This window comes from Emys orbicularis, chromosome 12, assembly GCF_028017835.1.
Source record: "Emys orbicularis isolate rEmyOrb1 chromosome 12, rEmyOrb1.hap1, whole genome shotgun sequence".
NCBI classification, from domain to species: domain Eukaryota; kingdom Metazoa; phylum Chordata; order Testudines; family Emydidae; genus Emys; species Emys orbicularis.
This window is the reverse complement of record NC_088694.1, coordinates 44,862,685-44,874,788: the sequence shown is the minus strand read 5'-3', so window position 1 is coordinate 44,874,788 and position 12,104 is coordinate 44,862,685. Positions and strand designations below refer to the sequence as shown.

The window sequence follows — 12,104 nt, the reverse complement described above, 5'->3', positions numbered from 1 at the left end:
GGGCAGCGTTCAGCATCCTGGTCCTGGGAAGCGGGCAGGGTTCTCCGGGGGTCCTCCTCCTGAAGAGCTGTTGAGATATTCTTGCTCCTTCTGGTGCCAGGTCTCCCTGCAGAGATATCCACGGGGGTTTTCTTCAGCCAGCTCCTAATGTTTTCGTTCTTGCAGGTGGTCCGGGTCTTCCATGAGGCACCAAGGGTGGTCTTCGGGATAGGTTTCTGCTGAGCTTTCTGGGAAGCAGGGAACGCAGGAACAGTAGCAGCTGACAATAATGTAGCTGAGGGTGAAGAAGAGTTTTTTTCCGAAGTAGCAGTAGGGAGTATATCTTCAAAGCAGCATCCATTTTTTCAAAAATGGCTGCAGGAGATTCCATCTTCAGGACAGGTGTTTGCAGATGTCCATCAGAAAAAATTAAACTGATAAATACTAAACCAGTTGGGTGTAGAGATTCATCCCAACCCGGTCTAGGACAAAGCCATTGGCTTTGACAGGCTTCCTATTTCCTAATGCCAAAGCTAGCTTCAGTTTTGCAAAGTGTTGTGGGATACTCGACATGGGCAAGCAGAATCGCGGGAAGAGCATAATACATACCGTTAATATAACTTCCCAACACATATGTCAGTCAAAGTTCCCCCGCATCAATGGCTCATAGATATATTGCATATTACATTAATAGTGTGCATAATATCCATTGATGTGGTGTATGATATGCACAACTTGTATGTATTGGCTAACACCTCTGTTGAGGCCTAATTCTACTGAAGTCAATGGAAAGACGCCCATTCATTCAGTGATCATTGGATGAAGCCCCGTGGCCTGGGATTTTCAAAGGAATCAAAGGGAGCTAGGGCCAGATTTGCAAAGGTATTTAGGCACCTAAAAATGCAGATGGGTGCCTATTGGGTTTACATAAGCACATAGGGAGGTGAGGTGTCTAACTCTATATGTGTCTATGTGTACCATTGGTCTGTGTCCATCCTCCTGGGTACATGTGTGGTAGGAATGAACATTCAATTCATATTTGTGGCAGAAGTTGGATATTGTAATTATCTTACAGCTCTGACCAGGCCTCTCTGTGCATCACTTGATGCTACCCATCAAATTCATAGCAGCAATGGGAATGAATGAAGTTACCTGGACATCAAGGTCTAACACAGAAATCACCAATTAACACCCTCAATTATCTTTGTGAGACTCAGGATCCAGAGCTAAATTTCACAGCCTAGGTCAGTCATTATTTATTAGTGGATCTGCAGCCATATGAAAATCACAGCACCCATGTATAACACCAATTGGCAGGCTGAGAAGACAGGTTAAGAGAAGACAGTCATGGTGCGGGTGCTGTCATCTGAGTTCTCACCTAGAGAAATGACCTCCTTTGATCAGTTTTGAAGCACATTGCTGGACGGGACAATCCATTGTGTGTGTGTTTGTGAGCGAGCGAGAGCAAGAGCTTGTATTTTCACTGCTCTCTGTCCAATTATCTGTCAATCTAACCATCCACCTAATTATCCATCCTGTTACCTATCTGTCCATCAAGATGTCTGTCCATTTTTCCTCCCCCTGCGCTTTGCCCATCCAATTATCTATCCACGTGTATTTCTAATTGCCCATCTACACTTCCGTCAATCTGCGATGTCATCTGTTCATCTGTCTAATCATCTCTCTGTCCACTTGGTGTTTACATTCACCTGCTTCTATCTATCTACTGCTAATTGGCCCATCCCTGTGGGAAATGGACTTCAGTGATCAGGGGCTGCTGACATTTCCTTATTGGTTTTTAAGGCCCTGGCTGGGATGATTTAGTTGGGGTTGGTCCTGCTTTGAGCAGGGGGTTGGACTAGATGACCTCCTGAGGTCTCCTCCAACCCTAATCTTCTATGATTCTATGACATTTCTCAGTCATGGACACTAAAGGTAATTAAAAAATATCTATCATGATTATTGGTAACTAAAGGATATTCATTCTGACTCTGTGCAGCTAATTTCACAGGCAAAGCAGGTGGGAATTGTAGCTGAAAAGGGGCTTGCAGTATGACTGTGACACTCTGCTAAGGGTATCAGTGGCAAGGGGAATAGACTGTAACAGGAGTTATTTCAGTCACTGGTAGCTGACCAGACAAGTGGCAATGAACAGTCTGTCCCTAGGGTGTAAAGTGCTTGACCTTAAGGATGCAGCTGTTTCTATAGGTCTGATTGCAGATCTGCAGTGACAGATCTCCAGCATGAAGGAACCCAGAGCAGTGTCATCTGAAACATGTTAATTTCATTGACTCTTGCTTAGGATAAAAATAATAATCAGTTAAAAAACCCTGCTTCATTATGTGCTCATTAAAATCATCCCTGCTAGCAACACAGCTACTAAAGAGAAATCTCTCCAACTAGGCAGCGGCTCTATAGGGATTTACAGGAGGACACACAGGTTCTTATAACTCCTCATGTCTTAATCAGCACTCTGAGAAATGTTTTGCTCAGCTGAGACCTGGGCACTGCCTGGAGATCTGACAAACCTCTCAAGGAATTAAGGGCCAGCGCCAGAAACAAAGTTACTCGTCATTTTAATGGGTCCCAGGGAGGCCATTAGAATGGAAACACTGTTGGAAAATGCAGGACACGGCAACAGTCCCATTGGGGCTGATTAGCAAGGAAAGTCAGAGGCATTGATTAATGTTAGACAAAGGAAGGGGAGGGTTTGTTCCTATGGCAAGTAGCCTCCTGATGTGTAAAGTGAAAGGGGTCAAGCCAGTTCAGCCAGCTCCTGTGAAGGGTGATCCCTTCATTCATAAATTCCACCAGAATCTCACCTAGCTAGTGGATGTAGTGGGCGGGTGTGTGGATTGCAGTGAAACTGACATGTAAACAAACCGGAGATTCCTACTGGGTTAGCCGAGGCAGAAGGGCCCAGGTGCAGTGAGTGAAAGGCAATTCCAGGTGTCTAGGCCTCAGTGACAGATCAGCCAACGTACCTGGATTGTGACAGGCTTTGCTGTCCTGCCCACACACCCCAGCTCTACCAGTGCCCCTCAGTCCTGACACACAGCCCTCTGCTTTCCCAGTCCTTGGTTCCCTCCACAGCTGTGCTGATGTACCTCAGTCCAGTCATGTAATACCCCTACTATTCCTGGCCCCAAGCCACTTCCCAGCACTGCCAATAATCATAATAATGAGTTACAACCCCCTCTTTCCTGGCTGACCTGCCCCAAACACAACGCTGACAAATAGTCAAATTTAGCCCTGCCCCTCTCACTCCCTTCCCCACACAGAGCTCTCTCAATGCACCAGAGCTGTGACTTGCAGCTCCGCCCGCCCCAGTATTCCAGTCCTGGGTGTGCATGCACACAGTCCTGTTGGCACACTAGTCTGCAGCACTGGCCAAGGAGAGTACACCTACACTGCGTTTTAACAGCTAGTCTCAGAGCCTGGGTCTGCAGACCTGGGCTCACAGGGCTCATGCTACGGCACTACAAACAGCATGTCAGGCTGGAGCTCGGGCTCTGAAGCCTGGGGAGGGGATGGGCTTCAGATCCTCAGCCCAAATGTCTCCGCAGCTGTTTTCAGGGCTATAGCAGGAGCCCAATTCCTTAGATCCAGGCTCTAAGGCTCGCTGCTGAGGATTTCAATGGGGGACAAGAGCTAAATACCCCTGCACACATACACACGAAGCAGAGCCCAAACACTCCAGCAGGGGGCAGCAGCAAAAGACACAAAACAAATACACACACACACACACATTCCTTCCATCAGGGGGCAGCAGTCAAACATATAAGTACTGAGTAGATCTCAATCTTTCCAGCAGGGGCCAGCAGTGAATCACACACACACACACACACACACACATACACCTTTGAGATCTGTGGCAGTGCCACAGATGAACTACGTCTGGCATTTTGAAAGGAGATTATAGAAATTAGATGTCCAAACTCCATTGACGTCAGGTGTCTAATTCCCTTTGGCTCCATTGAAAATCCCAGCCTAATTATTATTTTTAGCCTGAGTCATCCAATTTTGAAAATGTTTGGCCACAAATCAATGTGGCAATGAATTATTATGTAGGCAAACCTTCCTAAATCTCTTCATTTGGGAGGAAAGGGGGGTTACAAATTTTATTTATGGTCAGGGTGCTCCAGGCTAAAAGAATGTTTTCAAAGCATATTTTATCACATTTTCTCTAAGATCAGGTATACACTTAAAAACCCACACACCTGACCAGCAAAGCTATGCTGACAAAACTCTCAGTGTCAGGGGCACTGGAATGGGCAGGGGGGACAGGGAGCCATGGCCCTCAGACTTTTTGCCATGGGCCCCACCCCACCTCTTCCTCCCAAGTTCCTGCCCCTCTCCCCTGGACAGGCTGGCAGCTGGAGCCCAGTTGGGGAGTCTGGGCAGCTGTAGGGAGCTGCAGACCCCACCCCCTGGACTCCCCACCCAGGCTAAGTGGAGGATCTGCAGCTCCACACAGCTGCCCACACATCTCTTACCATGGCTGGGCTGCGGCTCCTAGGCCCCACCCTCCGGCTGAAGCTGGGTTGGGGTAAGAGCTGCCCAGGCAGCTGTGAGGAGCTGCGGACCCTCCACCTGCCCTGGGCGAGGGGCCTAGGAGAAAGGGGACATGGGCTGGGAGCTGCTCTCAGGCTCCCCCCACCCTGGACAGGTGGAGGATCCGTGGTTCCCCAGAGCTGCTTGGGCTGGGCTCATACTGCTGTCTCGGCCGGGGGGCAGGGCCTCATAGGGAAGAGGAGAGGAGAGGTGGAGCCACAGAGGGGTTGGGGACCCCTGGCTCCCCCACTTTGGGAAGACTCTGCCACCCCTGCTCAGTGTATGACATCTGTTGGCATAAGCTATGTGGTGTAGACTTAGGGTCAGATTTGTAAAGGTATTTAGACACCTAATGAGATTTTGAAAAGTACCTAAGCACCTAACACCCATTGAAATAAATGAGTTTGAGGGGCCCAGGGGTTTTGGAAATTCCCACTAGGCCCCTAAATACCTTTAAAACCTGGCCCCTGTATGGACAGAGAACATAGCACAGGCCAGAGACCCTCGCCCAGCCATTGCAGCATGAAGATGAAGCTGATCTCATGTTTCAGGCACTGGACTGGCACTCTGAAATCTCAGCTCAGTTCCTTGCTTTGTCCCAGACTCTCTGAGGGACAATGAGCAATGATTTTAACCTAAAATTAATGGGAATTGTGTGTCCAAATCCCTTAGGAAGGTTAGAAAAGCTCAACCTTCATTCTTGTGGGCCATATCCCAAGCTAGTGTAAATCAGCCTTTGTTCCACTGGATTCAGTGGGGCCAGACCCCCAACTGATGTAAATTGACTGTAGCTACATTGGAGTGAATGGAGCCCGATTCCCAGCTGGTGTAAATCAGCCTTCACTCCATTGGAGTCCGATAGGTCAAATCCCCAGCTGATATCAACCAGACCTAGCTCCATTGGAGTAAATGGTCCAGATACCCAACTGGTGTAAATCAGCCACAGCTCCATTGGAGTCAATGAGACTGTTACTCAGCTGGTGTCAATCAACTATCACACCACTGAAGTCAACGAGCAAGGTTCCCAGCTGGTGTAAAGGAGCCATAGATCCATCCAAGTCAATGGGCCCCAGGGGCTACCTGCGTGACTGCACGTTACTTAAGCTGCCTCAGTTTCCCCATCTAGACAGTATTTGGTCCTGCCATGCGGGCAGGGGACTGGACTCGATGACCTCTCGAGGTCCCTTCCAGTCCGAGAATCTATGAATCTATGAATCTATGAATCTGTGAAATAGGGCTAATGGCTCCTCCCTTCCTCCCAGGGGTGTTGTGACAGTAAATTGTTAATTCCTGTCAGGCCCTAAGGTACCACAGTGCCTCGGAAGGTGGCGTTATAGAGTCTGAGGAATCAGCCATCTGTGTCTCAGCTCCCCTTCCTTTGGAATGAAGATAAAGCTCTTTCCCTACCTTACTGGCTGTGGAGAGTTGGGACACTGCTGTGCTCTGAAACCTTTAGCTACCTGGACAGACACTGCAATCCCAAACAATAGGCCCCAAACATGACCCCCCGGAGAGCAAAGCCAAGCTCCCATTGGCCTCAGGGTTACCAGGATTGTGGCCTGTGGGCCGTGCTTGCTGATGGATTAATAATAAAAAGGCAAATATCTGAGGTGGCCTGGGACACTGTGATCCAGTCCAAGTTCAGAGTGCCCCAATGAGGCTGGTGTTCTGGAATTATCACTGGCAAATACAGTGCCATAATGTAAGAGTGAGGAAAAAAAGATGGAGCATGCAGATGATATCAAAGAAATTGTGTTTTCTTTATGAGATCACAAGAGAGCAGCAAAGGAGAAGGAATGAGACAGAAGAGGTACTGGATAGAAGGAGATAATAATTCATAGATTTATAGATTTTTAAACCCAGAAATGACCACAGGGATCATCTATCCTGACTTAGATAACACAGTACAGAGAACTTCACTGAATTAATTTCTGCTTCAGTCTGATAGGTGGAGGTCAATTAGAGAAACAAATTCAGACAGGGGCAGCTACTGTGAAATTAGAATGATAAATATGAATACATTGACCATCTCAATATTATTATTATTATTATTATTATTATTATTATTATTATTATTATAGCAGCTAAAGCCCCTACATGAGATCAGGATTCTTTTGTAGTATCCACAGTACAGAAACACAGTAAGAGACAGCCCCTGCACCAAAGTGCTTGCAATCTAAATAGAGAAGACAGCAAAGGGTAGGAGGGGAAACTGAGGCATGGAGTGAGAAAGTGACTTGCCAGCTTCACACACAAGGTCAGTGGTGGAGCCAGGAACAGAACCCAGGGCTCCCTCTTTACACTTTAGGAGAAGGGAAAAGTTGAGAGCTTGATGGTACCCTGAAATGAAAACTAACCAGCATGTTTACATTATCCATCATTGTTATGCATTACTATAGCAACTAGAGTTCCAAATCAAGCTCAAGGCCCCATTGTGCTCTGCACTGTAGGAACACACAGCGAGAAACAGTCCATGTCCAAAAGAATAACTATACAAGAAAGACAAAGTGTGGGAGGAGAAAGAGAGGCACAGAGGAATTAAAAATGCTCCCATGAGTATGACAGTCATTGAAACACAGGAGGAGTGATGGGAAGTCATATATTCCTAGATTTCAAGACCAGAATGGACAGTTCAATCATCCAGTCTGACCTCTGGTATATCACAGGCCATTCAACTTCACCCAGGTGCCCCTCTACTGAGACTTTAGTTAGATTAAAACTTTACAGTTCTCAGGGGTGCTCAGGGCAGTGAGGTACCTCGCTACCACCTGTCCTGAGCTTGTCTGTGCCAGCCATGGGTCAGCTCCCCAATGCCACCAGCCACAGGCAACACAAGCCACTCCCCTCTCAGCCTGCACAGGTGCTGCTGTCCCTCGGCAGGTCAGTGATAGACACGCTCCTCCTGGAGTGTCCAGCCCCTGGTGCATTGGGCACTAGCAGTATTCACAGGTTCATTGCTCCCAAATGAGCAATATGCTACAGCTTCCTAGTTACACCTTAGATCAGCCACTCTGATGAACATGCAGCACTGAGATATATTGATAGTGAAAACAAGTAAAAGTTTATTTAACGATTCATAGCGATTTAAGTGATAGCAAGTAGAAACATTGAAAACAAATTGTTACATATAAAATAAAATCATCATATGCATTCTAGACTCTTAGACTTACTTAATAAGATGCTCTCATCTGCAATAAAGTATTGCTGACCAGCACTTTTCAATCAAGCAGGCTGTGATCCCTTTTTCATGAGACAAACCATGCTATCCGCCTGTCCCCTAGATGATGGATACCAGGTGTCTCCTTGCATTCTCCTCATATACCAGACTAATTCTTTGATCTTTGTAATAAACAGGACACTCTCCCGTTCTGTGTCCCTTCCTGCAGATTTTGTTATCTCTTCTTGATTTTGTGGTCTTTATTATCTGGTGGCTGTGTATGGAAATTGACTTGCATTGTGAGGCATAAAATACACAGTGAGCAAAAGTAAAGCCAAGGTATTTACTGCACCTTCCTGAACAGCACCTGTTCAAGGTATGTCACTTCCTGATGGTCTGCATTTAACATCAAGGCTTTAACAACATGATTTCTAGTATAGATACTTTGCTTCTTAAATAATACATACATTCATTTTACAATGATTATGATGACCAGTGGGCTACTGGCTCTCACTAGAGACCTTACATGACTCCCTGTGTGGAATTATTGTACAAATACTTACCCAGGATATCCCTGTAAAATTCTATGTCCCCTGGTGCCCTCTGCCCATTGGCACAAAGGAGTTCCTAGGCCACAAAGACTAAACTGTGCAGCACAGGCAGAGAACAGCAGAGACCAAGTTGCCCTCAATGCCCAATGCAATTGGAAGGAACCGATTAGGTGAGACATGCCCAGATGACCCCAGCTGGCGATTTACACCTGATGCTGCAAAACTAGGAGAAAACACCCAAGGTCCCTGCCTGTTTGACCTGGGGGAAATCTCCTTCCCCACCCCAGATCTGGGGGTATGTTTGACCTTGAGAAACTGATCAAAACATGGCATCTAGAAAGAGGCTTCTCTGTCTATGGAGGATGTGGAAGCTCGTTCACTGGAGGTTTTCAAAAAGAGGCTGGATAGCCACCTGTCTTGGATGATTTAGACACAACATATACTGATTTATGCAGGGGGTTAGACTAGACAAGCCTTGAGGTCCCTTCTAACCCTATGGTTCTATGGTTCTCTGTACATCCTCAGAGCACTGGCCCACCCTGTCTCCAGCTGTGGCCAATCTCTGATTCTTCAGAGTAAGGCAAATAAACAAACAAAATTCCAGAACACCTCTGAACTACTGTGCATTGGGTGGAGAGGGGACTTCCTTCCTGATCCCTGCAGGCCACTGGCTGAGGCCCTGAAGCCTGCAATTGAATTATAGTCATTTTCTTAACACAGAGCTGCACGTGTTATGAATGCGTTGAGGGCAATTTGGAGCTTCCTGTTCAGTCCATGGCTTGTGAAGAAAGAGGATGAACAGGGGGACTCAGAATCACAGATTCCAATGCCAGATGGGAACATAACAGTCTGAACCCCCCATGCACTGGCCATAGACTTTCCCACAGAAGCTGGATTGAAAAAAAATCTTTCAAAAAGATATCTAAATGAGGCTCCAACATCTCCCCTGATAAGCTGTCCTAATGTTTAATCACCTTGACAGCTAGGAAATTGCATCTTATTTCAAGGTTGAATTTGTCCAGCTTTCACTTCCAGCCCTTGGATCCTGTTATGACTTTGTCAGGCAGGTTGAAAAGCCCCCACTATCTGATATCTTATCAATGTGTAAATATCTAGACACTGTGATTAATTCACCTCTCAATTTTCTCTTTGATAAGTTGGATAAATTGAGCTCCATTAGTCTCTCATCATAAGACTTGTTCTCCAGCCCCTAGATCCATTTTCTGGCCCTCTTTTGAACTTTTTCTGGTATTTCCACATTCTTCCTGTAGTGTGGACACCAAAACTGGATGTAATATTCCAACCATGATCTCTCAAACGCTGTGTACAGAGGCAAGATCACTTCCCCACATTTTTATGCATCCAAGGATCACGTTAGCCCTTTTTGCCACCACATCACACTGAAAACTCATGTTGAGTCAATTACCTGTGATGATCTCTATATCCTTCTCAGAGTCACTGCTTTCCACGAGAGCCTCTCCCAACCTGCATTCTTTGTTCCCCGATGTATTACAGGGTGTGGCGGGACGATGACTCACCGGCATGGTGCCTCCTGCCTGTTGTCTCAGGAATTAGCTCTTCCAGCCTGGAGCACCCTCTGCAGGATGGTGTCTCATCTGCCACTGGCCCCGTGTCCCGTCCAGACCCCAGTGCCCTTTGCCCATGGGTTCTGCCCACCATAGTACCCCCTCGCTCTGGGTCTCCCCTCCCAGGGGAACCCCCAACCCTCTAAACCCACCTTGCCTCAGTGGCTATTGCCAGTCATCATCTAGCCCCCGCTCCCTGGGGCAGACTGCAGTCTGTAAACCACTCATCATCGGCAAGGGGGGTTGGACCTGCTGCCTCTGCCTATATCTGGGCTGCCCCTCTGCAGCCCTAGTACCCTTTTGTGGGCCCTTAACTCGGCCTGCAGCCTGGGGCTTAGCTAGGCTGGAGCTCCCCAGCTCCCTCTGCCCTTCCCCAGCACTGCTCCACCCTAGATACCCTTCTCAGCTTCGCAGACAGCCAGGTCCTTCTCTCTACAAAGCTAGAGAGAGTGTGTCTGTGTAAGCTTCTGACCCACAGCCCTCTTATAAGGGCCAGCTGGGCCCTGATTAAGCTGGCCACAGCTGTGGCTGCTTTCCCCATCAGCCTACCTTTTCCGATCTGCAGCCCTCTCCAGGGCTGCTTTAACCCCTTCAGGGCCGGAGCAGGGTGACCGCCCCGCTACACAGAGATATCCAACTAATCATCAACAATGGAATATAAATTTTATTCTATTTGAAAAGTAAGTACAATAGCAAGAACTTTCAAGTACAAATCACCCTTTCTCAGTGCATAAATACTAGATAGATAGATAGATAGATAGATAGATAGATAGATAGATAGATAGATAGATAGATAGATAGATAGATAGATAGATAGATGTTGTAGCTGTGTTGTTCTCAGGATATTAGAGAAACAAAGTGGTTGAGGTGATATCTTTTACTGAACCAACTTCTGTTGGTGACAGAGACAAGCTGTTGAGCTACACAGAGCTGAAGAAGACCTCTGTGTAGCCCAAAAGCTTGTCTCTCTCACCAACCAGAAGCTGGTTCAATAAAATATATTATCTCATCCATTTTGTCTCATAGATAGATAGATAGATAGATAGATAGATAGATAGATAGATAGATAGATAGATAGATAATATTATTGTCTTTGAAATAGCCCAAGTCTACTTATTAGTTTTCTGAGGGCCTCTTTGACCTCATTGTTTCTCAGAGAGTATATGATCGGGTTGAGTGCTGGAGTTATAACTGAATATAGGACAGTGATCACTTTGTCTCTGTCTGGAGAGTAGGCTGAAGAAGGGTGTATGTAGGTGTAAATGGCTGTGGAGTAGTACAAGATGACGACTATGAGGTGGGAGGAGCAGGTGGAGAAGGCTTTCTTCTTGCCTTCCATGGAGCGAATCTTTAAGATAGTTCTCAGGATGAAGAAATAGGACATTAAAGTTATCACACAGCTCCCTATCCCAAAGACTGCATCAGCCAGAAAAGCCAGGGTTTCATTGAGGCTGGTGTCTGAGCAGGAGAGTTTTAGAAATGGTGGCAATTCACAAAAGAAATGATTGATGATGTTCGAGTTGAAGAAAGAAAGCTGGAGCACAAGTCCAGTGTGGACTGCAGAATTGGCCACCCCAATTATCCATATGCCAGCAATTAACCCAACACAAACCTCCTTCCTCATGATGATAGTGTAATGCAAAGGGTGGCAGATAGCAATATAGCGGTCAAAAGCCATGGCAGCAAGGACCAGAACTTCACTTACCAGAGTCCAAGTGAAGAGACAGATCTGTGCAATGCAACCTAAGAGGGCAATGGTCTTCCTGTGCTCCAGAAGGTTGTGCAGCATTTTGGGGACGGACACTGAGATGGATAAAAGGTTTATCAAGGACAAGTTGATGAGCAAGATGTACATAGAGGTGTGGAGCCTGCTGCTAGTAGTAATAGTGAGGACGATGAGGAGGTTTCCAGCAAGGGCTGCCATGTAGATGAAGGTGAATACCACAAAGAGGAACATCTGGTGTTCAGGGAAGCTGGACAGACCCACCAAGATGAATTCTGTGACAGAGGATTGGTTCTTCATTTCCGAATCTCCGCTACTCCTCACCTGTCGATATAAATCATCTCACTGGGCCAGACCCTCAGCTGATGTAAATAAATGTAGCTTTAAGGAAACCCAGAAGCCAAAGGAAAGACACTGATTTGCACCAGCTGTGGATTTGGTCTATTTACTCCAATAAAGCGATGTCAGCTTACACCAGCTAGGGGTCTGGCTAATTGATTTCAGTATAGCTACACCAATTCCTACCAGCTGGCCCATTGACTTAGAAGAACCTA

At 46.7% G+C, this 12,104-nt stretch overlaps 1 protein-coding gene across 1 annotated transcript; it reads right to left on the bottom strand.

Annotated features, from left to right (window-relative positions):
• Positions 1 to 10,911: 10,911 nt before the first annotated feature.
• On the bottom strand, positions 10,912 to 11,850 carry LOC135886293 (olfactory receptor 13G1-like). The gene has a single exon (XM_065414107.1). The coding sequence runs from the start codon at positions 11,848 to 11,850 to the stop codon at positions 10,912 to 10,914; it is 939 nt and encodes a 312-aa protein (XP_065270179.1).
• Positions 11,851 to 12,104: the final 254 nt, after the last annotated feature.